At 38.2% G+C, this 27,904-nt stretch overlaps 1 protein-coding gene and 1 long non-coding RNA gene across 5 annotated transcripts in view; one reads left to right on the plus strand and one right to left on the minus strand.

Annotated features, from left to right (window-relative positions):
• Positions 1-439: 439 nt before the first annotated feature.
• On the minus strand, positions 440-27,662 carry ICE2 (interactor of little elongation complex ELL subunit 2). Of its 4 annotated transcripts, none has more exons than XM_068144023.1 (15): positions 27,542-27,662; positions 26,431-26,535; positions 23,598-23,865; positions 22,425-22,544; positions 20,368-20,502; positions 19,898-20,014; positions 17,933-18,092; positions 15,724-15,908; positions 14,413-15,331; positions 13,691-13,869; positions 12,219-12,348; positions 8,227-8,311; positions 8,070-8,120; positions 6,674-6,932; positions 440-4,264 (listed from the first exon to the last, which is right to left on the minus strand). In XM_068144023.1, the coding sequence occupies exons 1-15, from the start codon at positions 27,568-27,570 to the stop codon at positions 4,076-4,078; spliced, it is 2,931 nt and encodes a 976-aa protein (XP_068000124.1). In that variant the 5' UTR covers positions 27,571-27,662; the 3' UTR covers positions 440-4,075. The 4 variants fall into 4 exon arrangements, with proteins under 4 accessions (XP_068000124.1, XP_068000122.1, XP_068000125.1 ...); XM_068144021.1 differs by lacking the exon at positions 27,542-27,662 and adding an exon at positions 27,115-27,313; XM_068144024.1 differs by lacking the exon at positions 27,542-27,662 and adding an exon at positions 27,115-27,312 and having other exon boundaries at positions 23,598-23,860.
• The window catches only part of LOC137443882 (uncharacterized), a 47,737-nt gene continuing 47,260 nt past the window's right edge, over positions 27,428-27,904 (plus strand). Inside the window, exon 1 of the long non-coding RNA XR_010988014.1 lies at positions 27,428-27,903. This is a non-coding gene — a long non-coding RNA (uncharacterized lncRNA). The remainder of the gene's footprint in view (position 27,904) is intronic.

A 27,904-nucleotide genomic window follows, 5' to 3' on the forward strand; every position in this document is an offset into this window, starting at 1 on the left:
GTTCAACTCACTGTGGGATAAACACATTTTGAAGTCTGCATATTAAGGTAAGACCCATGAATCTTTCAAGGTTGTATCATTAGTCTGAATTTGATTTTCATTTATGAAATGAAGTTCTAAACAAAGATATTAATTTGATTAATACATGCTTTTTAAGAGTTTATGAAAAATGCACTACAAGAACTGATCTGAGTGAATTTGCCTACAAATTCTTTACACAGTCATAGAATGCTCTGGGTTGGAAGGGATATTTAAAGGTCACCTAGCCCAAATCTTTATGTTCCTCCTTCTACACTGAAAGTATGGCAGAAGGCAGAACTGGCATGTGAAGAACTAGGGAATCTCAGAGGACCCAGGTATGCTGCATGATTCCTTTAAAACCACAATGCAAATTCACTACAGCAGCAGCTGTGGTACCTGAGAACCTTAGAAGAGGCAAGATTAACAATCAGGGGCAAGACTTCCCATTTGGGAAAACAGTCAAGCTCTCAGGTAGATGGATGGGTCCTTGGAAACATTAACACAGAAATAGAAAGGTTTTAAATTGAGAGTAACTGCTCCCAACAATTCTGTGCCCAGATGTATCTGAAGTAAAACGTGACAAACTGTAGAGGTGTGCAGTTCAGATGCTCTGTACTTAAATAGACTGAGACATATAATACAAGAATGTATCTTTGCAGACATTTAATTAACAAAATTTAAGAGTCTCTGCAGAAAAAAGCAATTTAACAGCAACCAAAAAGACCTAAACATACTTTCAGCACAAAGAAATATAACTTATCAAGCAACGACAGTGCTTCTATAGCTTACCAGAGAAGCATTAGGAAAGTTACACATCCAGTCAAACCTAGACAGGAGGAGAGACTGAAAATGTTGCAGTTCCTTCTACTAGCAGAACACTCAAAGCAGCTTAAATGGAGGTCAGCACTAAACATTCTGAAAGACAGTGTTTGAACAGTTAACTGATTTTTAAATTATTTTGGAGGAGATCAGAAGCAAAAGTACCTCTTCAGATGGTTCAGTGTCCACTACTGAACATTACTGCATGGGGCTGGACAGTCACTTGAAGCTGCTGTCTGCTAGCACAGGAATGGCTGTCTGGTCACTTGGTCCTCGTTCACTACATTTCTGGCTGCTGGGCTGCCTTAGAAAACAAAAAGGTCCACCCAAACAAAACCACAGTAAATCTATTCTTAACTAATTTTACATAGAGAGTGTCCCTAAGAGGTTTTGCTGTCAGAGAAGGTGAAGAGCTTTAGCCAGTCATGTTTGGGAATGAAAGCAGTTCATGAGTGATTCGGTAGTATGTAGTGCAAATAAAGTTTGAAAGCACTTAATTAATGCAGAAATAAGTTAGACTTCACACCAAATAACCCTTTGCAGTTATTCATACTAATATAAAGAACTAATAAAGTTCCATGGTTTTGAACGTGTCAACCAGTGGTCTCCAAAACTAACTGCCTGAACGTAACACGAAGCCATCGATTTAATCTCCTAACTCCAGCAAATGGGGAGAAAGAGACTTAATACCAGTGGAATAATTATACAGCATGGAAAACCTTATGTTCTCAGAGAGTGAAGTTTTAGTGAAGTGGATAGTGGCTCACTAAGCAGTGGCTAGGTCAGTGGATGAACAAGCAGGTCACAACCAGAACTTCTCAGGGGTTGATATGGGTCCAGTATTACTCAGTATTCCCATAAAATCCAGCAAATACTACCCAGCACATTTTCTAGCTTTACTGAAATCTTTTTAAGCAACTATTTTTGACTGACTTTGTTGTGTCAAACTTCAAATGTTACTGTCTGAAATGTGTTATCCCTTTTCTTCTTACCAAACTCCTTTACACGCTTATATTTGCACCTAAAATGAGTATACTTTGGTACTCCTGCCTGTGATATATAAACAAAATAATACACTTCAATCTCACTTAATACAAAAGAGAACAATCATATACAACAGTGAACTAAAACACCATCTCGTGTGTTGTATACAAACTCCAGATTCCTTACCTGAATATGTAAGAAACTACAATTTGTACACTATGATGAATAGTACACTATCATGGTAGTGTAATATAATAGTATACTATTAAGAGAAAGTCTTTTAGGCATAAAGAAATACTACTAACATATAAAACTGCACTGAGAAACTGAATTCCTTATGTGCTTGGAAAAAGATTTTATACATACAAACTGAAAACTGCTTCGAATCCCCACACAGAGTTTGTTATCTGGCAAAAATGACTCACAGCTAAAATATTCCTATTATGAGAAGCCATTAAGACCATTTAGTAGAGTCAGAACTCTAAACTGCAAACAACTCTACAGCAGTTAAGCTTATCATTAGCATATCACTAGAGCTAAAAGCAGCAGCGGTGAAAAAATAAACTAATACTATAAATGTATCTAACGGTGGGGGAAAAAAATATCAGAAGATGCTTTGTATTTTAAACTATTTGTATTTAAATAATTTGTATTTTAAACAATTCATTGTTTAAGTCTACTTTAAAAAAAATGAACTGACCAGGATTTTTTAACAAGTATCCCAGTAAATACTTTATATGCTTTATCTTTATTTTCATGACATTAAAACATGACACGCTCAGTGCGCAGAAGAATGTTACATTTGTATACCTGGTGACTTCCTTTGTCCAAACTAAAGGCCTGGAAGAACATCTTCAAAATCTTTAGGGTTTTTTTTGTGTTGGCAGTTTAAGCATGCAGGCAAACAGCTCTCCAGAACATCATTCACACAAAAATTGGCTCAGACATTTTAAAACAGTTGTGTTGTTTAAACGTCAAAAATGGGAAAGATTTTATTCGACTCGAAGCTTTCAAGAATTCATGTGCTCTTCTGAAAACAATACTCTTCAAGGAAAATACAAGCAGAAATCAAAAAACCATGAAACAAAACTGATGAAAGAGAATGTAATTTTCAAGACTCAAGTCAAGGATCGTTTCTGCTGAAATACTGTCTGATGAAACACTGGAAGTACAGAATACCTGTACTACAGAAAAATCTGCTCTCACGAGCACTCATATTAGTTACAAACATCACAGAACATGTGTCTGTATACTAACATCCAAAACCACTTTAAATGTTTCCACACAACTCATGTTCAGTAGGGAACCCCATGTCAAGCTGCTAGGCCTTTTCACAGACAGTAAATGTTCCCTTTTCCACCTTCACTCTGTCACTGTGGCTCCGATTTTCAATAAAACTGCTTATGTACAGCTTAGTCTGGTTGGATTTTAGGCGTGATGACTAGGGTCTTGATCCTATAGTTTTTCCTCCAGGCCAACCTTAGTAGCTCAGGTAGGCACTACTGCTTGTCAGTGTGCAACCTGATATGAGATTTAGGCTGCAGCTGCTCAGTGATACAGTACAGAACTGCAATCATCATTTTTGAAGACATGCCAGAATCCAAACAATTTCTGGAAATCATTTTTGGCAAACACAAAAGTTAAGTATTTTAACTGTTTAGCTGTACTCCTGAGTTCTCCAGTACAAATTTATCACACATATTATTCAAATATGCCACAGGTTTTGATCCCCAAAATTGATGTTAACCATCCTACAAAGTGTTTTTGTAAGTAGTATAAAAAGCAGTGGACACTATGTGTTAAAGTAATTAAATCCATGTTGTACTCCCTATGCACACTACACAAAGTAATTGTAAACCACATCAGAATAAAAATCTGTAGCAATGCTGAAGAATAAAACTGAAAAGTCCTTTTTTCTTATTTTATGAGATATTGCTGTCAGCCACCATTTCATTCTTCAAGCTGTAATCTCACTACAAAAATCATGAGACTAACAGAAGATACTTTTCTTCCCTAACCTCAGCAGCAGACATACGTTCTTTTTCCCCTCAGAGTGAATTTGGAATCTTAACTTGAAGTGTGTCCACTGAGGTAAGAAATGGTTAAAAGTTTATAGGATGTTTCAGCTATGGAGCCATTTCCCCAGCAAACATGTTCTGGCTCCTTTGAAATGTGCAAAAAAAGCCTCAGATCATTCGATTTGTCTTGCCCTTCTCCAGGACATACTTAACACAGCATGGTTCAGCTACACCTACTTCAGGTGCATTTTGTTGTACTTCATTTTCCACCTTTTCTTCATCATCTTTTGCTTGCAGTAATTCTTGAACTTCTTTGTAGCCACACCTTCATTTCTAACAGGCTTAGCTGGATTGCCTTTTGTTTCCACAGCTACTGGCTTTCCCTCACAGGGTGTGTCTGATTGTCCTTTCACCCCAGTCATCTGGACACATATGGGGAGAGAAAAACAAACAAACAAACAACTAGAATTAATGATCTTAAATCTGTAAGAAGCAAAAAAATGCGTAATTACTGTCAGAGAACTGCCTTCTACTTCTTGTTCCAGCTAGGCTCAGAGGTCACATCTGGACAGGGCAACAGACACAGCTGGTCTCTGACACCAATGAGATCTGACCAGTCCTGTCTCTTTCTTGTCTGTGCATCTGGATTTCCCTCCAGCAGAAAACAAAGTGCAAGAAGTAATGAGGAACTGATGCACAACTCTGTCTGTCCTCATATGAAGTCAAGATGTGGCTAAAACATCTATGCAGGCCTAAAAAGCATCTCAGGGTATACTAAGCTAGAGACTTTTACACAGATGCATAAATCTATGCTGGAAAAAAACGATGCTTGAAAATTTTCTTCAGGAGTTGTACTGCCTCTTGAGAACATTAAATCTGTGAGTGGGGCCTTTGGGAAGTTTCCAAAGCATGTTACACATCATGCATCACTTCAATCACCAGTGTCAATGACAAAGATGACTGTGTTCCTAAAAAATTGCCAAAAAATTCTATCAGATGTTTCTTTAGATGCAGACAATTAATTCTTCTCAAAATCCATCCTATTCTGTTTAAAAATAACTGTGACAACCCCCCTGGTGTTAGTGACTTTTAGGCTATATTAACTTTTACTTATCCTAATGACCTCTGGAAGGAAGATCACATTCAAACACCTAAAACATTGTATTTCTTCAGATTTAACTGTGCTCTGAAGAAATGCAGAATATAAAAGTGTAAGGTTGTTCAGTTTCAGTAAAAAGGAGCAAGACATCCACACAAAATTTTGTATTTATGTTCAAGACAGAAATGATGTTTTCCTAAGTTAAGGTACTCCCATGCCTCTAGACAAAGTATTACGTGCTCCTATGCACAATTCCACGTTGCTCTGATTTTAGAAGCAGCATGGCATGTACATTGCTACTAAAGCTTCACTGTGCAGGGAACAGCATACCAATGAGGATTTAAGTTCCTGTATGTCAGGGAAGCCACTTGAATTGCAATTAAAGATCCTCAAAGGTGAAGGAGTTCAGAGCAACCAAAGACAGATGATCAATGGCAGTTTGGCTGAGCTACCACACTTTACAAAGGCAAAAGGAAACCTTATTTTCGCTGTGCAGAATCACTGTTAAGCCTACATGAATTTTGCTTTAAATGACAACCAAGGACAGATCCAAGATGCCCCACCCTAGCTGCTGAAACCAGGAATCAGTAAATTAAGACATGAAAGATTTTAAAGAGTGGTATGAGGGGACCAAGGAGAGTATTTAAAAAAATTCAGTGAAGATTCATGTTATTTTTCAGCTTGCCATACAATTATCCCACACCCAGAAATGTAAAAGCTGTTTTTTTCTCTTTGTATGTATGATTTTATTGTAACTTCCCTTGTCTGCATGAGATTTTGAAGATCAAATATTGCAGGCGAGTGTTCATTGCTATCTCCACAGAGGATGCACCAAGCTGGATCCCCCTCTCCTACCTGGCTACTTATTTTCACTAAGCTAGTTAGAATTTGACATGGTAGACATGTAGACCTCCAAGACCCGTCAATTTCTCCTGAAACTGACCAACAAATTTTGAGATCTACAGGAATGAGAAGGACAAATGGAGATGAAGGCAGGATTGAAAAAGTAGGAAATCAGGTGAAAAGCTTCTTCCTGCAACTAAGATACATTAACAAAAAGCACCACCATAGTGATGAAGTAAAAAAAAATTCCTTATCAATGCAAATACTGTATCTGTTTGAGCTGTACTGCAACCCTTCAAACTACAAAGATTTGAATTAAGCCAAATGCTACATTCTTTTTGCCCTCTAAAAGTATTGTTAGCTCATACTAAAGATGCAAAACCTTTTTCAAAGCATGTTGCCATCAAATGGAAATAAAGTGTATTTACAAAAATCGCCAAACACAGCACACTGGAGGTGTCACAGAGAATTGCAGTCAGAGCTCAGTAGATGACTCTGACAGAGTTTCTCTCACCTGATTTTATCTGTCTAAAGCAGCAGTAATCAGTCTTCTGTAGTAATCAGAGAGAAAATGACAAATCTACAATCTCAGAGGCCCATCCTGGTGTGGAGATGCATCATATAGAACATTTTATTTCCCTCTTAAGAGGACAATGATCTTAAATGCTGTTTTCCCACACTATAATGCTTAAAGCTTGGTGAGATGAATCTCATCTGAAGTATTTTTCAGGGAAAAGCCATTCCTGTTCTTGATAGTAGATCCAGAACTCTAAAGGATCTCTTCTGAGGCCCAAAGATGAGAGATAAATATACCAGCTATACATTCAAGAGACTGAAACAGATTATTTCAGAACTGTTAATCTGCCTTTCCATCAAATGTGACACTGACCTTCTGTTTCAACACAGTTTCCCGTGGTGCAGGTGGAAAAGTACATGGAACTCTTCCATGGTTTATGTGATAAGGCAAAGGGAGGCTGGGATCTAGTGGAACCCATGGGACTGAAAGAGTAGCAGGTACAGGAGGCAGATCACAATGAGCTTTATGTAAATTATATGATGCTCTTGTTGTATTGTCAAGAGAACTCTTGTAGATTGCAACTGATGAATCTCCCGCAGCATGAGCCAACAGGTAAGAGCCTTCCTGCAAACTAAAAAGATAAAGTTCAGAGTGGAAAGTATTTACATGTTTTTGTTTCACTTGGTTAAGCCAGTACTAAGTTCTTAATGAAAAAGCAGAACAGCTTTAATCAGGCCTTGTTTTATAAAAAGAATGTGGACAAAAAAGCATGAATTAAACTGCATCGATAAATCCATGCTAATTCCTGTGTTTAGAAGGTATTCATAATATATTAACTTCTCATCACTCTACAGATTGGGATCATATTGAACAAAGCATGTAAGCATACACTGGAAACCACCCATATCTGGCAAACTGTGATTCTTTAACCAGTGCCTTACAGAGTCACAGAAACATCCAGGTTGGAAAAGACCCTCAGAATCATCATGTTCAACCGATAACTCTAGTCTACAAGGTTCACCCCTAAACCATATCCTCAAGCACTACATCCAAACGACCTTTAAACACATCCAGGGCTGGTGACTCAACCACCTCCCTGCGTGGCCCATTCCAATGCCTGAAAGCATTATGCATACATGGACAGAGACACAAAGAAAAGAGGTGTTTTAAATACATGCAGGATTAAAAATTTTTCAGGAAAATAAGTGTCATCCAACTGCCCACATCAGAAGTCTTAGCCACAAATCTCAAAGCCACAGAAATTACAAAGGGTGGTAAAACTCTTCTATAATTCAAATTAATATGCTTCACACAGTGTAACCTGCTTCAAAGTTAAAGGACACTTGCAGACTGAAGTCCTTGAAGAATCTAAACCAAGGAGGAGCAAGAGAAAGGCATATGCTCTTTTAAGTCAAGCTAAGTAGAAAGGAACAAACAGTGTTATTTCTCAGATTAAGTGAAGAGACTAACAAAACCCAGAAGCCCACATTGTAAATATTACAACTCACTCCTGTGCCCAAAGTGTCCAGTCTCCTCTCTGAAGTAGCTGATAAAAAATGAGTTCTTACTATTTTCTGTAATTTCTACAAAACCTGTAATCCTAAACACATTTTACACAGTAATGCATTATGTTATACTAGACCTAAAAGAATCTGTGAAGTATTTGATTTATCTGAAGAGATAAAAATCAAAGAGTAGACAAGCACTCAACAGATGAAACAAGACGAGCTGTTGCAAAGAAACATGACGACAAGAATGGAGCACTTACTCAGACACTTTCTTCAAAATGTTATGAAGTATATTTAGTGAATTTGCAGGCCTGCAAAAAAATAGAAAAAAAACCAATAAAAATACAGAAGTTGTAACTTGCAAGGCTTGTTAGGGCTTCAAACTCATGGCTATAGAAAACTGCTAAAAATACTCACTTAACCAATCCAAGTTTTTCTCTTAGGGTTTCTGCAGAAATCTTTTCTAGCATAATCAGCTTTGATGTAAAAGCATCAATATGACCTGAAAAATATTCCTTTAATTAATACACTAAACAGAGAACAAATGCAAAAGCATTGTTTTAGGACATGACACATTGTATAAAAAACGATGCTCTTTCACAGGGTAGGACAGAGAAAGGGATTCATCAATGGTGCACAGCAGTGGGAAGTAAAACGCACAGCTGCTTTAAGTACAGCCACCCATATCTGAGCTGTCTTTCTAAACCAGGGAAATGCCCATGATTCCAGTGAATCTTTTATCTTGGTGATGTCTGGGGTCATTATGCTTCCTCACTGGACAGATCATAGGTACAAAAGGTATACTTCCAAGTTTAATATACTTGGTTTTCTATTCTGGTACATTACAGAGGGAACTGTGTTACTCAGCTGTCTGAGGACTATGCACCTCACTTCTTGATTATCTTTTCTGCCTCACCTGAAAAGATACAAATTACAGCCCTTGTATTTGAGAATTGTCTGACTGAAAGCACTTGACATTCAGTAAGTTACCCATACAATAAGTACTTCTTTCCAACCCATTTTTCATTTGCAAATACATGAATAATGGTCAGGGTAAAATGTCCCTACTAATCACAACATTTTACTGCTTGGATCAAGTACAAGTATCTTGTTTGGGAAACAGGCCAGAAATTACTCCCTTTGTGGATGCAGGATTTCCTATCTGAGTGGCAAGAGGACTTAAATCAGCAACTGAACAAAACACTCTCCTACCAAGAGAACAGCACTTGTAAGTTTGTTTGATGATAGTATCGTGACTCTGTGTAAACAATCGCTTCTTTGTGAACATACAAAGTAAAAAAACTTGCCTTAATCTCACACATTGCCCATTCTGCAAGAGACCATAGTTACATTTCTGTCTTCCTTCTTGTCTCCTAAACTGGCAGCACTTCTGAGTCACTGTGCTGAGCTATGAGATTCTTCCTTCAGCCACACAGAATAATACAACACTGAATACCAATGCAAGACAATTATGGGGCACTGACTAAGGTCCAAAGAACTTTGCATCCATGCTTCTTTGGCAATACAAAAGATTGTTGAGACAATAAAGCTTTTCAAGATCTAAGAACTCCAAAGCAATTTAATGCTGAGGTCTGGCAGATGCTCAAATCTTCAGTTTTAAAAGCTCTTTCATAAAATGGATCATTTCCCTGTATGGCTTCTTAACCTGGCACTACCAAAAATCTGCAGTCCCCAGTTTGCCTACCTGACTAAATCACATACTCTGGCACTATAAAAAAAATTTACAGGGTTACATGCTGAGAGTTCAAGCCCCTGCTTGTAGGAAACTTGTTTTTTTTTTTCCAACAGTGATGGGAGAGAGCCTGCCCTACATGCTGGGAGTATTAATTCACGGTGCATGATAATGACAGCCCACAGTAATTCTGTGCATCTTCAGAGTACACAAAAGAAAACACCTTTGGACTCTGGAAGAGGTGCATCCAAGAGCTGATAAAAAAACGTCACTGGAATAACCAGCAATTTTTTCACCCAAGCACATGAACAGAAGGGTGTGTTGGAGGCTGGGCCACTGAAGCCAGCCAGCCTAGGGCTTCATGCCCTTTTCACAGCTAGCAGGTATCTACAAAGCAGACACTGAGGAAACAACATATGAAAGGGGATGCCTGTTTATGCCCGGACAACTCCTGCAGCATGCAGCCTGCTTTTTTCCACACCCATGAGAGCATCTATAAAATGGGTGTTGGCTAGATGAGCTCTCTGCAAACTTCTGCCCAAGTGCTAAGTGTCCTGGAACTGATAGGAGATTAGAAAGAGATGCATTCCTTCAGCTTGCTCACTTGGCAGACAGACTGGCCCTCTATACATTTTTGCTATTTCCTCACACTGCATGTGACTCTGGACATGTTATAAAAATGTTTATAAATTTTTCTGCAGGGGGTTAAATTTCAGTGTAATTCAACGGATTGTTCTGCTTGTTAAAACAAAACTGTGCACGCTTCAGTACTGTACAGTAACATATAATTAGAAATGGAGTTCTGTGTATAATCATCTCTTGGTGAGAATTTTTTGCAGAGAAGAACCACAGCAAACTTTTGCTTTTAAAATTAGAAATATAATTTCTATTAAATAGATAGAGAAAAGATGGGTGCAACTGGCAAATCTACTACCTCAGACACATTAGATTTCACACAAACCTCCTAATTCTATGAGAGGAAGCAAAGTTTGCATGTAAAAATTAAGAGAGAGCTCAGCATTTCTGATGCAAGCCACCAACATCAAAGGTGTAATTCAGGGCACAACTAGAAAAGTTAGGCAACCACAGGCCACAACTGCTGCCATAACAACCACAAAAGAAGACAATTTGCTCTACCACAGGATAGCGAGGCAGCCCCCACTGCAGAACATTCGTTCACTGTACAAATAGGATTGCACTCACTCCATAGCAAGTGCCAAACATTCTAAAATGCATTTTGGCTAACCCTTTTGTTGCAGATTTTCCCTTTTAAAACCTTATTAATTACAAGATAATTGGTATCAGAGAGCTCTCAATGATATAAAATAATCTGGCCACATTTTCTATATGCATCTTTTTCATTTCTCTACAGGACTTACGTATCCTAATAGACATAAAAACTTCCCTGATGTTTAAAATGCCATTGAGTAAAAGCACAGCATTTTCTACAGGACACTTGTGAGTGAAACTTTCCTTGACACTGCATTCCTAGTGTGCTTGTGAGTTTAGACAAATGGCCTTCACAAGCAAGATATCTTTCTGCTAACATTTTCTTACTTTTCTATCCCTGTCTTATTGCCTTTTTATTTTCTGTGCTCTGAATTACAGCTGTCATCTCTTTTAAATGAACGCTGTAGTTTCCTGCTTCACTCTGACAGAATGTATATTACTCATTACTAGATTCTACTACATTACCTCCTGTTTCCATCTTCTGCATAATATGGGACAAGAAGTATCAAAGACTATCCCTTCGGCAGGGATGTTTCAAGTCACATCACATATTAGAAAATTAAATTTCATGGATTAGTTAGATATGGACAATGGAAAGCATGGAAAATGTGTTTAAGTAAAATCATCCAGTGTTTAGAACTCCTGAGGAATATCTCAGCTACAGAAAGAAGTTTTCAACAAACTTCTGCTAGGTATTTTTCTTCTTTCTGTTAAGTAACTGCACTTATGCAAAGCCAGAGAATGGTTTCTAGTAGCTCAGCTGTGAGACACATGTAGACCATTTTCAACAGACACAGTTTTTCTTATTTCTAAACAGCAGAACTTGGTTTAGCCCTACCTTGTTTGGTGTTCCTCCTTCTTTTGTATTTTATCTGTCTCTACATTATCAGTGTAGAAGTATGAGGAACAGTGCCTGTTTTCACAGTAAAGTAAGCAATATTTTATCTGTCTCCAAGACTGCAAGCTCAGAGGTCAAGGAACCACTATCCTGAGCCTGATCCTCTGTTCATCTTATATTTTGCTATGTAGTAACATACTAATTAAAGTGATTTCACAAAATGCTAAGATATTTTTCTAGCTCACATTTAATCAAGAAATACTTTTACCATGCCTGTGATAATACATGCTGTATACGACTCATTAACACCACCACCAAAAAGCAAACAAAAGACTCTCCCCCAAAACAAAAGACACTAAGTCATTAAGATTACCATCTTCAGAGAACTAAACGTGCACTTACAGATACATTTTTCTTTGAAAGGCAAACAAATGCAGTTCTTGAATAGCATGCAACATTTTCCTGTAAAACCTAAGCTGAAATATTCTCGTTGAGCATGCAACAAGAATTTTAGGCAAAAGTACTTATTTAAATGAAAAGTAAAATTCCAAAGTTATTCTATGAGTAGTCAAACATATGTGTTCCTTAAGACAAAAAATATTAAAAACAAAAAACAAACACCCCCAAAAAATCAACATGGGAACTCACCAATATAAAATAAGGATTCAGAATGCAACATACTCTCTGTCCACAACTGACACGCTTCACTTTCTGTAAGAGCTTCAACACCGTAATAGGCTTGGTATTCTAGTTTCGGCAACAGGAATATTGGAATATGCTAGAAAAGTGAAGATCAAAGAAAAATCAGCACTCACTATTCAAAAAATGTCCACAACTAGACTGCATTTTTCAGTTGATAATAATCATAGACTTCCAGTAGTGGCCAGGCAAGAAAAACTTTTCACAGGTTCTTAGTGCCTTTTCGCATTCTGTAAAGGCCCCACTACAAGCTCTGGGCTGCAGAGACTCTACACAGAGGAAGGTGAAATGGACTAAATGCAGCAGTCTGGGCAAGCCTTTACAAACGATCAATGCAATTAAATTGAAGCTCCTATTTATGTGCTCTACTGCCCTCTGCAGGAATTAAAGAAAAAAAAAAAAAATTAATCATGGTTTTCCTCCCTGCCCAGCTTGTTAGTGGAATCCTGCCATTTATTCTCCGTGTTGGAATCTCACTGGAAATCAGAATCTAATTCCTGGATTTCCAGTTGAAATCAGAGGCTAACCTTTGTGTGCTAACACTAACAGAGAAATTAAAAGCCTCTTCTCATTGACAAATCAATTTAAATTTCAGCAAGAAGCATTTATTCACAGGCATAAGCAGTGGATCAATAGCAAAGAGATGGTATCTCTTCAAAAGAAGGTTCTGAGCACTGACTTGGCAAGTAATCAGAGTTCCAAAGATCTATTTCCATTTCAGTGAAGCATGAACACCTCAACAAAAAGCCTGTCTACCATAATTCTGGTTTTCTGGAGTGGGAGATACCACATAATTACTGAGGATCCCAGAATAAGCAGTCTTTCTTCTGATGTTATATGGTGTATTTGGACTGCACTTGCATTTAAGCATTTCATTTCTCAAGACAAATAATTTGCTAACACGTATACCATACTTTCTTCAAGCGGAACAAATAAGATCTCTTTCTATCTTTAAATGTGTCCTCTGTTGTTCATTCTGTCTCCCATTTCTCTGCTTAACTAGGCATAACAGAAAGACTGAACCCTGCTTGAAAGTATTTACAATTATGAACATTCTCAAAGCCTTGGGCCAAAACCAGAATTACTGCATTAACTTTTAAGAACAGTTCAAAGTGACATTAGTTTACATGGCTCCAATTACCTACGTACATTACTGTAATGCAGCCGCAGCAAAAAAATTGCTGAGTCACACTTGCTTATCTTCTAATCAAACACATTTCAAGAAATCACAAGTTCTTCTTTCCTCTCTTCCTACAACAAATGCTTACTTAAAGAATACACATGCTGTAGAGTTAAAATTAAATGTGCTAGTTGTCTGAGCAAACCCCCAAGTACTATGCAAGACTGAGAATCCTAGAGGTGCCCATTGAGCACAACTTTTTAAAAACACAAAAGAAAAAAGCTAACAGCAAAATCTGTACCTTGTAGGTTTTCTTCTTTTTATTCTTTCGTGGCAATGACTTCACTTTTTGCACAGTACAACGCACAAGCAACAAGAGATCATTCAAACTGAACAGCTTATAGACAAGGTTGCCATCTTGAGGTGCTTCATACTCTGAAGGGTCTTCTTCAAGCATCTGCAGTTCATTTGGCAGCTTTCCTATAGAAAAGAAATAAAAAATTACAAGCCTGTGCAGTCTTTAGCATTAACTAATTAGCTTTTTGAACTTGCAGTAGGTTTATTTTGCCTTTTTCCATTTCTAATTGGATCTGTCTAGCTTCCTAAGATTTTGGTGTGAAAAACTCTCATTAGGCACAAGAAGTCACTTATGTATTAAAAAAATTGTATTTGGACAAAGACATTAATTCCCACATACAGAAGGTATGGTTAAAAAAAAGAATCAAAAAGTCACATTTACAGTATCACTAAGGTTGGAAGAGACCTCGGGGATCATCGAGTCCAACCTGACACCACAGACCTCATGACTAGACCATGGCACCAAGTGTCATGTCCAATCTCCTCTTGAACACCTCCAGGGATGGTGACTCCACCACCTCCCTGAGCAGCCCAGGGATACTATAAGTAAATGTAACAGAGGTGCTATTAGGATACTCTCCAGATGAAGGAGTTAAAATATTTTACTGCTAAGTTTTACCAAAAGCTCAGAATTCTACTTTCTACACAGTAAGCAGAACTACTTACTCTTTGGTACTCCCTGAAAAAGCGAAGTCCAGGTATTTCTGCAGGAGCTGTTGAGATTTGTGGCAGGGGCTGGCACAGTTTCTGTGCTGGAGGTCACCAATGGCTTTGGAGACTGAGACACAGCATTAGAATTACTGCAGCTCACCACTGGATGCTCGTGGGCTTTTGGGGAGGGTGACTTGAGAAGTTTAGTCTGCATTTTTAAAATCTGTCCAACAGGATCAAATTGTTTGGACAACTTTCTGTTAGGCTTTCTGGAGGCATTTTTTCCCTGCTCCATGATATGTGAGCAATCTGTCATGCTTGCTAATGGAATCTGGGTGGGGAAAGGCGATTTGGCAGTCTCTGCTGGAGTATGAGGAACAGTGTTTGGTACAGGTGTTTTGCAAAAATCAGTGCTTTTACATTCTGTGTCAATTATCAAACGCTCTTCATCTGTGTCACTACTACATAAAGATGTGGAAGTCCCATTTTTTTGTGCAGCATCAGACCCTTTCTTGTCACTAACAGCATTAGATACAGCATTTAATTTTGCCTGATTGTCCAATACTTCTTTGGTCATTACATGCTGTGCTTTGCTCAGTCCTACCTCCTCTGAATTAAAGCTTTTATGAGATGAAGTTTCTTCACCGCTGATGCACAGAACGCCATCTAATGATGAAAGCTGCATACTGGCACATGCTGGAACCCCTTGCTCACAAATGGTGTTTTTGCCTTCTTCATCTTCACTGTTTGTGGTAGTTGTACATTTTTTTCCCATTTTTGGGCCACATGAGAGAACTTTAGTACTTTCTGGTTTAGTTCTTGAGAGCTTGACAGTTGCTCCAAAAGTTTCCAGTTCTGTAACATCATCATCAAAGTCCATCCCCACGTCATCTGGAAGAGGAATCTTCCTGTGCTCGTAGGTATCAGAAGATATCTTAACACAGGCAGGAAAAAATAGTATTATAAAAATAATAGAAATAAAACAAATCAAGAAATAGAATGTGCAAATCACAGACATGACATTGTCAAATTGAAAGAAACAGGAAAAATGTTCTGCTATCCATATTTTGACTGTTGAGAGAGTTGCATTTAGTGTCCTGTATTTAGCATATATCTTAAGTCCTTAGATAAACAATGAGAATACAATGAGATGCCAATGTAACAAAAGTGTTTAAAGGAAACAGACATTTGGAAACTGAGTCCATAACTCAGCAGTAGAAAACAGGTAACCTAAGTTTTCCCTCACTGTCACAGAACAAGTATCTTAGAGATTATAACACAGGGGTTTGGTGGTATTTGTTTTTAAGAAGCAGAGAAGCTACATACATCCCACTGAAACAAGTTGTCCTCAGCTGGTTTGTCCATCGATACATCAGAAATTGAAACATAAGACGTTTTAGTTGCTAGGAAGTCCATTGGAATTTCATGGAAGATTTGGTTCCTCTCTCTCACTGTCATTTCTTTTCTCAGCAGAGGTGAATCAACATAAACCACTTTAGCTGGTTCTCCACCTTTGTAAGAATGGAAAGAAGCTGAGTGCATATGGATTGTGAGGAAAAAAAGACCGCTGTGTAATTCAAGTAAGAAACCTTTCAACTTCCAATTACAATGAAATCCATTCCATATTTACACCAGAAGAACTGAACAATTATTCAGTAACAACAAAACATAAAAGTATGTCCAGATACAGTGTGAATTACTAGGATCCTGCAGCAGTAATACACACCACCTTAACAGTTGATCACATTTTAAATGCAGTTATGAATACAGAATGTGTAAGATTTTACAACTCAGCATTCCTTATACTGCATTATATGATCAGATGTATTCTGTTTTCCAGAAAGATCTTTTTCTTCCTATGAAGGACCTAAAAAAAAAAAGTCTTGTAGACCAAAAGCAATGACTGCAGTTTATAGTTCTTAGCATGTCATCATGCCCAGGTTCTGCTGCCCTAGTCTTTTGTTTACACCTTAACCCACTTATATATGAATCATTCATAGATTCAGCCAAAAATAAGTGTGATGTCGTACCCAATTTTACACAGAAAGCCAAAGCACATGGTGAACAAAGTATCACTGATTTAGGGGGGAAAAAGCATAAAATTAATGCAAGAGGTGAGTTACAGGGAAGGTGGAAAAGGAAGAAGAAGAGAAACACTTCAAGAAACACTATGTATTGCTAACATATTCTGAATGCCCTTTAGGTGTTAAATTTAGATCTAAAAATTAAGTTTAAAAAACTGTAAAGCTGATGCAAAAGAAGTGAGGCCTATCTTTACAAATAACACAATTTCACATAAAAACCCCACAAAACTAAGATTTGCAAATATTTAACAGCTCCTTTACTACTACCCACAAGCCTGCTGTAACAGTTTGTACAAAACACACACAATGTGGACATTCCAAGACAACCATTATACTCACCATGAAAAACCTCCTAGTGTATTTTACAAGGACAAAAGAAGAAAAGGTAGCAAGATTGGAATCTACCCATCCCATTCCAATGGAATCTGAATATCTAATCTATATTCAGATTACTGATGGGAGTGCTGGACAACTGAAGTTATAGCATTCAGATGAGCAGATCAGCTTATGCAAAAACATTTTGTTGCAATTAAGAAGTGATCTCCACAGCATTCATTATTCTGTGATGCAAACAGGTACTTTTAATTCCAGAAAATGTGTTTACTCTGTCTTCTTCATAAAAGTTAAGAAGTCCTCTTTTTCAGCTTCTTGAAATAAGCTCACTTGACAATTTTAATAGCTTCATGCAGTTGCTTTCTCTCCAAGGAGCAGAGCTCACAGTTTTGTCAGTTAAATGTCCTTTTGCTCTCTCATGGTTTTTATTTCTCCCCCCGCCCCCCGTTCCTGTAAGTGGAAAAATCACTGTATGTCCAAATTCAATGTTAATGGTGATACCTCTAGAGGTTGTTACTATTCTGAGTAACAAGGTGGAACAAGGTGTAGGAAACTACAAAATGACCTTCCTATCAGCTTTCCTCCTTGAAAAGAGGGCAAACTATAGCAATGGATTTAAGTTCATTTTTAGTGATAACTGGGATGAAACACTTTTTTTTTACAACACCAAGGTCTGAATCTTTAACAGACTGACAGCTGAAAACTACCTGCTTCAGATTTTTACCCTTTAAGATGTAGGAACTAAGTAAGTAAAATGTTTGTTATTTTCTTTGATTCCTTAAATTAAAAGCATGTTAAGTACTTAATAGAAGCTACCTTTTTCATAGCTGCAATCCAGAGAACTGCTTCTTCAGAAAAGGTTAAAGAAAAAAATCTGAGCTTATCATTACAATTATGATTTTCATTTACCTCAGCTTCTTTCTTTTCAAACTCAACACAAAGTTAAACCATTCTATTGCTATGTGAGCTAAATCATGTGTGAGCTTCGACATTCCCACAGTTGGCTCCACTGGATTTTCTAATTTCCTGTTCTTCAGGCAGATCAGAAAGGCTTATTGAGACTATGTAAGTGTTTTCAAGGACAAAAAAGTCATTTTTATAACAAAAATGTACCGTACCTGCAACAGGGATCCTCTTAATGCAAACTGGGATTTCCCATTGCTCCTTGTAGTTTAGTCCATGATTATTCAGTAAAGTAAATAACGATTGATTACTTAAAACAACTTGAGGGCCGTATTTCAAAGCAAGCTTTTCTGCATTTGAATCTGAACTAATATCCTAAACAGAAAAAAGGATAAGTTTTAAATATTAGTTTTGGACACACAAAGCTAAGTTTAAATTCATAGGAAAAACCCAAACAAAGCTGGATTATCATCCCACCTCCTGCTCCTCCAAATAACAAATGCCACTGCATCACCAGGCTTCAGAATCAAATGAAAAAGCAGGAAGATAGAATAGAAATAGAAATAGAATAGAACCAGACCAGACCTTCAAGATCATCGTGTCCAACCTATCATCCAACACCATCTAATCAACTAAACCATGCAACCACACACCCTATCAAGTCTCCTCCTGAACACCTCTATTGATGGTGACTCCACCACCTCCCCAGGCAGCCCATTCCAATGGGCAATCACTCTCTCTGTGTAGAGCTTCTTCCTAACCTCCAGCCTAAACCTCCCCTGGCACAGCTTGAGATTGTGTCCTCTTGTTCTGGTGCTGGCTGCCTGGGAGAAGAGACCAACCTCCGCCTGTCTACAACCTCCCTTAAGGCAGTTGTAGAGAGCAATAAGGTCACCTCTTCAGTTCCCCTGAAGGTTTTTGATTGACTGATATGCACCTGTCTTGCAGTAGGAGAAAAATATATCTTCTTAACATGTATATTTAATTTCATTCCTATTGATTAGTACAACCAGACTGAATAAGAATTTGGATGATTGTAAAATATGGGAGTGCACTGAAGAAGAAACACCAAAAGAGAATCACTCACAAATATTACAGATCTTACAAGTAGCACAACAAAAACATCTAACATTAAAGTATCATTATAACTGCATGATTGTTTGAATACAGACTACATATAAAGAATCTTAAAATGACTGAAAAATACAAATTCAGAACTGAAATGGTAAAATTATTAATCATTATGATTACAGGTTTCAATTAAAAGAGAAGGTTGGCAATGCTCAATAGGTGTGATAAGAATATGAAGGACAAAAAAGATAACAGAAGCCCAGAAGCACCAAGGACCATGAGAGAGAGGTAAGATAAATCTAGCTATGTTCTTTTTTCTGTCACATGAGACATCAGAAATATTCTCTGCTTATAGCTATAACATCTCTTGAGGCATGTATCATTCTCCTGTGCCACCTGTGCTACTTTCTTAAGCAAAAGTGTCTTTGCAATCACAATGCCTTTGTCAAAAGTTTGGGTTTTGGCACATGAACAACTTCCTTAAATTACTGGATAACAAATTAAATGAACAGCCACACAATGTGATTTCTACAGAATCAATCACTGTTCTCTGTGGAAGAACACAAGCTGAAACATCAGATATTTCACAGTGAAGTAGAATGGAATCTAAAAATTCTTCAACTCCTAACTCAAATTTCGATGTTTAGCAAAAGAAATGTCCAGAGCAAGCTGACAGTCTAAAGCATTTTTACTTACTCTCAGGACTTCCTTCTTGAATCAGAAGCCTTTATACCTGCATGCATTCACACATATGTGTACATACACACACACACCAGAGGCCAATTTAGAAACTGCAAAGCAATGTCTGAAAGGGACAGCACTGAAATAAAAAATTCTACCTAGGTTTGACAGACAGTGTGTTCCAATTTAAGGACCTCTCTAATGTTTCACTGAGGGAACAGAGGAAGCCTCTTCAAGGGACACCAGGTCACTATAAACGAAGTACTACACAAATAATGATACACTACATGCTCCTACGCTACAGGATGTGCAAGATTAGGGGGAAAAAACTTTAAAAGAAAGAAACAATGCTACCACATGAAAAGGACCAAATTGCTCTTCTCTACTAAGTATGCTTTAAAAATCACAATAAAAAACACATTACTCACGCTGTGCATACCAGAAGCCCTTTTTTCTGGAGTTATAATAGATGTAACAGTTTTATAATCTGTGGGCAGTTGAACAGGCATAGCAGGGAACTCTGTTCTACCACGTCTTGCTGTACCCTTGAAGAAACCAAGCAGTACCAGAAAACAGCTTTAACTGAAATCATGCTGACACAAGTTTGCACTTCTTATAATGAAAAACATTAAGAATTTATGCAGGTATATTATGAAGGCAGTGTTATATTAAAAAAGTATGCTATTAATGTAATATTTTTATTGCAAGCATACAGTGAAGGGTGTTAACAGCCTTCCCACCAAAATAAATGAATTATTGTTTGCACTAACAATTTTAATTATAACCTCTAACCCAAACACTGAACAGTACTTTTGAAAAGCCTGAATCCTTGCCAAGAAAATCCAGACATAATTCTGCTTATTTGAAAATAACACTGAAACAATACAAAAGATAGTACCATTACAAGAAGATTTTTTTCCAGCTTAAAGGTCAACTGTGTATGAAACTTTCCTCCCATGATACTCATCATCTCCTGAAGTGTGTAAAACTCAGGATACTTCTGCACATGTCCAATGCAAGCATGTAATAATTCCTAACAGAAAAGGAAAAAATAGTTCACTCATTTGTGTCTTTTATAAGAATTGAATTTAATCAAGTTTTTTTCTACAAGGGGGAGTTGCATTTGGATATACTTTGTCTATGTTTAGTCTGTTTCTGGAGCTAAACTATAGCAGTTGCTCCATCACCTCATTATCCCTCCCCAGCAAAGGGGAGAACTGGGAAGACGGAGTGAAATGAAAATTGATTTAATGAAATATCCAAACTGACACTAATGTCAATACAAATTATATCAAGTTATACCCAAGTCAACAAAACTACAACAGTCACACTGAACAGGAAGTCCTCAAAGGCAGGAAGAGGTGCAGGGTCAGAAGCTGAAGCACAGAACCCAAACATGAAGTCCCACTCTCCTCAGGAAAGCTCCCCCTTTATACTAAGTATGATGCTTACAGTTTGGGTTACACCTGTGAGCCAATTCCAGTCAACCATCCTGGCTGACTCAGAACTGCTAATGGCCTGCAGCCCATGGTTGGCCTGGGATTCTGTCCCAGCAAAAGCAGGACAACTTTCTCTACAGAACACAGATATATTTAGCAGATTATTGCTAACAAACTTACACAACTTTTCCAGTTAGAGACAGTATTTAAAGAACAAAGAGATACCAACACAGGTCTGCAATAGTCTTACAAGTATCAGAACTGAAACACATTATAGGTTCTCCTTGCCCTTCATATACAAGGCTAACAATGAATGCACACCAGCTCAGGCCAAAAAGTTTAGTACAGCTTGAACTGTATTAAGCCAGCTAATTATTTCCTTTTCAGTTTTATCTTAGCTTTTAGAGGGATTTGTGGTTTCTTGTGTTACTATCTAATTTACACTAGGCTTCAGTAAAAAGTCATAAAGGTAAAGACAAAGGAAAATTCCTTGTTTTGAAACTTGCTTTCATGGCCACTCTAGATCCTAAAATAAATGCATAATTCAGATACAAGAAAGAATTAAGACATTTAGGTTTGACTTAGGAACTATGAGGAGTTATTTCCACAAGTATTACTTGAAACTTAGTACATGCCTGCTGGACACAATGAATTTTTGGAAAGACAGAAAATGACAAAGCTAAACCCATTTTTGTTTTTTAAAAACAGTTAAGTATTTTTTTTTGTCCAGTGTGTATGAGAACAAGTTTATTGTGTGCATGAAAAAGCCTGTGACAAAGTGCTAGAGTGAAACAGAAGCAATCCTTCTGAATTATAACTAACCCCTCCGCTCTCTAGTAAACACATTTATTTTTCTGTTTTATTCCATGAAAGAAAGGGATGTGGCACTTCAGAAAAGACTGAAATTTTGTGAAGAAGTATAGAAGTAGGGCATTTCAATTCAGGCAAGACATTACAAGGAGCTGATGGGAGTTTAATGAACCTCTATCTGGAATTCTTTTCCCGAAATGTGCTATTAAAGCAAGAACAATATATCAAGTTGCATTCATGTTTGATTTTAGAATCATCAAAGTGAATATTTAACACAGCATGAACTTGCAGATGATTATGATTAAAGCTTGAGAAACCTCTGATTAAAGTGACTTTCTATCATGCCATTGTGAGGGAAAGCTTAACATTCTGTTCATTAGTGAATTAATGCTTATTAATGTCAATGAACATTTAAAATGCATTTTCTCCCTTTCCAAATATAGGGATATAATTTACTTAATTGGTGAGTAAATCTATGTGCAGTACTGTATTCAGTAACTTCACTTACATCTTATCAACTACAGCCAAGCCATGCTACACAGCATAGAGAAAAGGGAGACTCCATGAGGAGTCTCATCCCAACATGGAAGCACCAGAAATTCAGAGAACTTCAGATCCCATGAGTAGTGCCTATGCATCTTAATCATGATTCCAGTACTATTATTATTTAAGAAGAGATGGAATTAAACACATGATTGGTAATTACCTCAGTATAACGCAGTGCATCCTCAGAGATGGCATCATAATCATGGGCACAGCTTTTTGCAGCATTTTGGGCAAATTTCATGAATTCCGCAGTTTCCTTGTTTACAACTTCTTTCATTTGCTATGGGGGAAGGCAGAAGGAATGGAATGCTGGGGGATTGGTTGGTAATCAACAACATTTCCAGAGGCATAGTACCGGGGATGGTATGAAGGAGGGCCCAGATTCCACTTGCTGCTCTATTTGGCAAGTCTGCATATGTTCAGAGTTTCATTTAATTTAAAGAAGGATCTTTTGTAAGGACCATTTCCTTAAGAAAAGTTCCCCAAAACACAAATACACACACCAACCAGCAAGATTTGTTTGATTGTACTCTGCTGGTTTACAAAAAGAAAGGTTATATGACATTGTTGGGGCAAGTTTACATGACAGAGCCACAAAGATACCTGAGCTCATAAGCAATTAAATTATAAGTAACAAGAATACAGCAGGTGCTGATTCACCTGGGAATGACATACCCATTCTTACAGTATAAAATAAAGGAACTGGCATTAACAAGGAAGGATGGGAAACCAAATGCAATGCCTCAAAAATATCTGCTGGTTAGTTATGCTATATAGGACTCAACTTAAAATTCTACTGCCCACCAATGTGAGACACAGTCTTTTGCAACTAAACTAACACTGCTGAGACTAAGCAGCAAGTGTGAAGCACAGAAGGTTAGCACACAGGCCCCTCACATGCGAATGGTGAAAGTTGCCATAAAGAGTGTTGCCATCTCTTAACATTAAATGAGAGGGCTCTATGCCATTATAAAATGCTACAATCACTGTAAGATCAACTCTTAACTTCCTCCTCATTAAAAAAAGTAGGGGTCTTTGGAGGTGGGTGAGTATATGTTCAGTTACCAAAGATTTACACTTTGTCAGTTGTTTAGACTACTATCAAAAAAACAAAATAAAACTTCCATGAATCCCAACCACTTCCAATTAAATAACCAAATACACTTTCAGTTTGTATTCAGAACGTTATCCTGACTACTTTAAACCTTTACTGTGCATAATGCTATGTTAAAAGGAAATTTCAGCATTTTTGCTACATTTTCCTTAACTCTGTGTAAAAAACAAATTGTGTGACCCCTGCTGTGATGTTGTATGTACCCATATGTACACTTACCAGATATGTAAATAATTCTCTTTGATTTGCTGCATTAACTTGAAAATGGCTTCCTTTCTTTGAGAACTTAGTCATCAGATGTAAGTATGTTTCCTGCTCCTTCTCAGTCAGACAAGAGGTAAATGGATAAGGGAGTCTAGGTTCTGGAAAAGGATGATCATCAGTTGTGCTTTTAGCTCCCACCTCATCTGGATCTGCAGCTTGCACGCCACAAGTCTGTCTGCTTTCTGAAGAGTTTGCCAGTGCCTCCACATTTTTCTTTGCTGCTCTGAAAGAAAAATACCAAGTGAAAAGAACTTATACTTTTCACATAAATATTACTATTTGTCAGAATTATTAAATGCAGTCATGCAAGCCTAAACTTCAAATCCAGCAAAATGCACTGCTGAGGAATTGTACTATTCCAATTCCTAGCCTACGTCACAGGAATTTTCTTATTCTGAAACTTCAGCTGGGAGACTCACCTTTAATACAAACAGCAGGTCTGCCACTGGCTTAAAGATAGAAAGAAAAAAACAAACAACCCAAAGTTTGCTATTGTTTTTGTTGATGATGTATGTATGTCTGTATGGTCAATACTGAGGTGACCATCTAAATATGAAACACTTCCTTTGTCCTGGAAATGCTTATTATTAATGAAAAGTTGGCTGGTGTTCAGAAGCTGTTTGACTAATATGTTAGATTCTGAGTGCAAAGTTATGATAGTAAAGGAGAAAGGCTTTTCTAGTTAAGTCTTTCACTATAAAAGAAATAAACTTACACTACTTTGTTGTAACAATTTAAATTCCAGATGTCAATGAAGAAATTCTTGACAACAGTACACAATTCAAGAGTTTCATTTTCTAAACAATGTTGAAATCGGTTGCCAAAAATAAGGCTTGCTGGGGCAAAGGGTGTAGCTACCACAACAACAAAGAAGCAACATTATAAAGCTGGTTCTTAAAACAATTCCAGCTGTTGGAGGCCATGAAGGCCATCTTATCCACATTCTCTTTAACATAAATGTTCTTAGGACAACGTATTTTGTATTAGCAAAATTAGCATTAACTGCTGTGGAAAAAACAATTTTTAAGACAGAATTTCAGCAGTAGAAAACATCTCAAGTGTTATTCAGACCCAGCAGTATCACGGCCATAGCTCTTAATAATACTTCACAGCTGTCTCTCTGAATACGAGAATGTGTCCATCCTCATGGCACAAAGTGGCAAATTTAATTAAGCTGCAGCAGCCATAAGATGCTGACTCAGATATGCCAAAGTAGGAATATCAAGAAATTCTAGCAGCTTAAATTGGCTATATTCAGCACTGAATGAAATGGCAGCACATCAAGATCATTTCAGCACGCAGTGCTGTCACAGTCTTCATCAGGGTGCAAACCAAAATAATCTGACAGAGCTTTTCTGTCCATATTTACACCATTATACTTTATTTCAGCTGACAGTTTAAATTTTTGCCCTTCATTTTATCACCAACCTGCCTTCACAGCTTCTATGGTGAGAGAATATACACTTTAGTAAAATATCTATCAAAAACCCCAATATAAAATCTGACAAATTTCCTCCAGCTTTTGCTTTCACAGTTGCCCCAACAGGTTTCATTTCTCTACCTTTTGACTGTGGCTGTGTAACACAGTTCCATCATTCTCCGATTTTTTCTGCTTGTAACCTCTCTTCTGGCTATAAATCCACTTCCACTATGCACAACTGAACATAATGCCACTCTTGAGCGGTCAGGTCTACCCCAGAAATCCTTTTCCTCATCACCTGAAGGACAAATGCTACAGTGTTCCCATGAGCAAGCTGTGAGGACTCTGCTTGTCTCTGCCAGTTCAAAGCAAATCAACAGAGATGAAGCAGAAAAGCCTTCTTTAGCTAAAGATAGGGAATATGGAGTCATGTGATACACAGCATTCCCCTCAAATGTGTTTTTCTCAGCATCACTTCATAAAAACACAGTAATTCTCCTTTAGAACAAATTATTTCTCCACAGACTGAACTTCTTTCTTAGAGTACAACAGCTACCTTGGTCTCCCATCCACTTTATTTGTTGTGTGAATGTTCATCTACCATGACACACTTGTCACTTGTAGCTCCCTACCACCTTAGCAACTTCTGAAACATCCTAATAGCCTAAACTTTTCCAACTTTTGAAATACAGCAGCGTGAGTCATGCTTTTCACTATGTGAAACATATATTAATTCTGCTTGCTCAAATTAAGGAAATAAAAATGGACATCAGAACTGCACAAACAACACTACCACCTGTGCTGAGGTAATTCCATCCCACCTTTCAGCTAACCTGCTGTACAGTTTCTTCAATATTCAGGGAACTCACCGCATCTCCACTGCACCTAAGTCACTGCTGGATCTATGCAGACAGTTCCAAACACACATGTAAAAAGGATGTCAGTATATACTATCAGACTTCTACAAAGTAAGAAGGTATGGACAGAGAGCAATACATTTCTAAAATAGAATTAGGTCTCCTTTGTGGCATACAGGATCCTTGCTGTGACCAGCTAACAGTGCAGGTCAAACTTCATCCCTCTTTAGCACAGAAGAGAAAACAAAAAATAAACAAGTGCTACCCCTAAAAAATAACTCAATGCCCACCTCGAAAACCCCAAAATATGACCCCACTCCCAAAAATACAGGAGAGACCAAAGGTCCCAACCCAGACTCTTCCTTCTTCCTGAGGTTTCACAATAGATAAAGCATAGACAAGGAGTCAGTAATGAATCCTTGCACGCTTGACCACCTGCAGATTTCCCCCCAAACATTAAGGGCATGTATTAACAGAATGATGACAAACAGCACAAAATAACGGAATATACCTGTTTGATAAATGCCACAGTTCAGAAAGGCTTGGAGCCAATGAATATTTTTCATAAATTTCATGTGAGAAAAACACTTCGTGGCCATTTCTTGGTGACACATCCCTGATAATGAGAAAAACAAAACCAAAGTCAAAGAACATTACACTTGAAAAAATAAAAAAAAAAGGCCACAACTACTTCCAAGGAACAAAGAACAGAAAAACTCATTAAGAGAGCAGAATGATTCATTTCAAAATCAGGCAAAAAAAGCTATCTGTACAGTGCTTCCCCATTCCCTCTTTATAGAAGTTACACGTATACTCTCTAATTGAAACTCTCTTTTTCTCAGCAAGAAAAAGCTCTTCACAAGTCAAATTGAACAATCCAATTAACGCAGGAAATAAATTCTAGATATGGCGAGGAAAATTGTGACAGTCGTCTGCTTTCACGTGTCCATTGATCAAAGCCAACTCTTGGGCTGGACTTGCTGGCATTTTGAGAAAAACATGCTTTCTTAATTTTTCAGAAATGAAGTATCTTTCACATCTTTCACATGGACCTCACTCCTTTTTTAATTTTTAATACGCCCCTCTCAGCGTACAGGGTTTACACAATGCCAAACTTCCCGAAATATCTGGAGAGGCGCGAGGAAAGATTTATTTTGGCCTTCCTCACAAACAAACTAATTCAAAACGAACTCACCTCTCTAGGCTTAAACCCCCCAAATTACTTCGTTGCGTGGCTTTTCGCATTAAGAACGAGAACAACGTCACTGCCCTAAACCCACATCGTGGACGTGTATTACTGACTCGTCCCTCACGTCTGAGCAAACACAAGCTGACAGTCAGACTTCCCCTGCGAAAACACACCCCACTGCTCACCCCTTCCACTGACAGAACGACAAACATAAAACCAACCCCCACCCGCCTCGGCGACGGGGCGGGCTCGGGCCACTGAGACGCGCGTGAGAGCCAAGCCCGCCCCACTTCCGCCGGGCGCATGCGGAGCTCGGCCGCCCAGCGCGCTGAGCAGCGGGTTCTCCTCGCGGCGGCGCGAGGGGATGTGTTTTCGCCTCCCACCCTTCACACGCGCCCTGCTAGGTTAGCGGCAGAAGGGGAAACGTACTCACCATGTCAGCAGCTGCCCTTTGGCCGCCATCTTGACGGACCCCGTAAGGGCGCGAATTCGCCTGATGCTAGTCTCCGCCGCCTGAGTCTGCCTCAGGGCACTGGCCAATCAGCGTAGCATAGTGCCCGGCGCGTGGGATGAGGTGTTCTGAGCCAGCCAATGGCAACGTGGGCTCGAGCTGCTGCTGGAGGGACTGCGGCAGCCATCTTGTGGCAGGCAGCACGGGTGCTGGGAGTGGGCGGAGTGCTGCTTGCCGGGGCTTGTGTCAGTACCGACTGCAGCTCGCCTCTCTGGGAGATGAAATGCACTTAAGGCCATTCCGAGCTGTGGGCTCCACCGTGACTGTATACGTTCTTTGCTAAGG

This window comes from Melanerpes formicivorus, unplaced genomic scaffold, assembly GCF_026170545.1.
Source record: "Melanerpes formicivorus ecotype bairdi unplaced genomic scaffold, bMelFor1.0.p_v2 SCAF_10, whole genome shotgun sequence".
Classification (NCBI taxonomy): domain Eukaryota; kingdom Metazoa; phylum Chordata; class Aves; order Piciformes; family Picidae; genus Melanerpes; species Melanerpes formicivorus.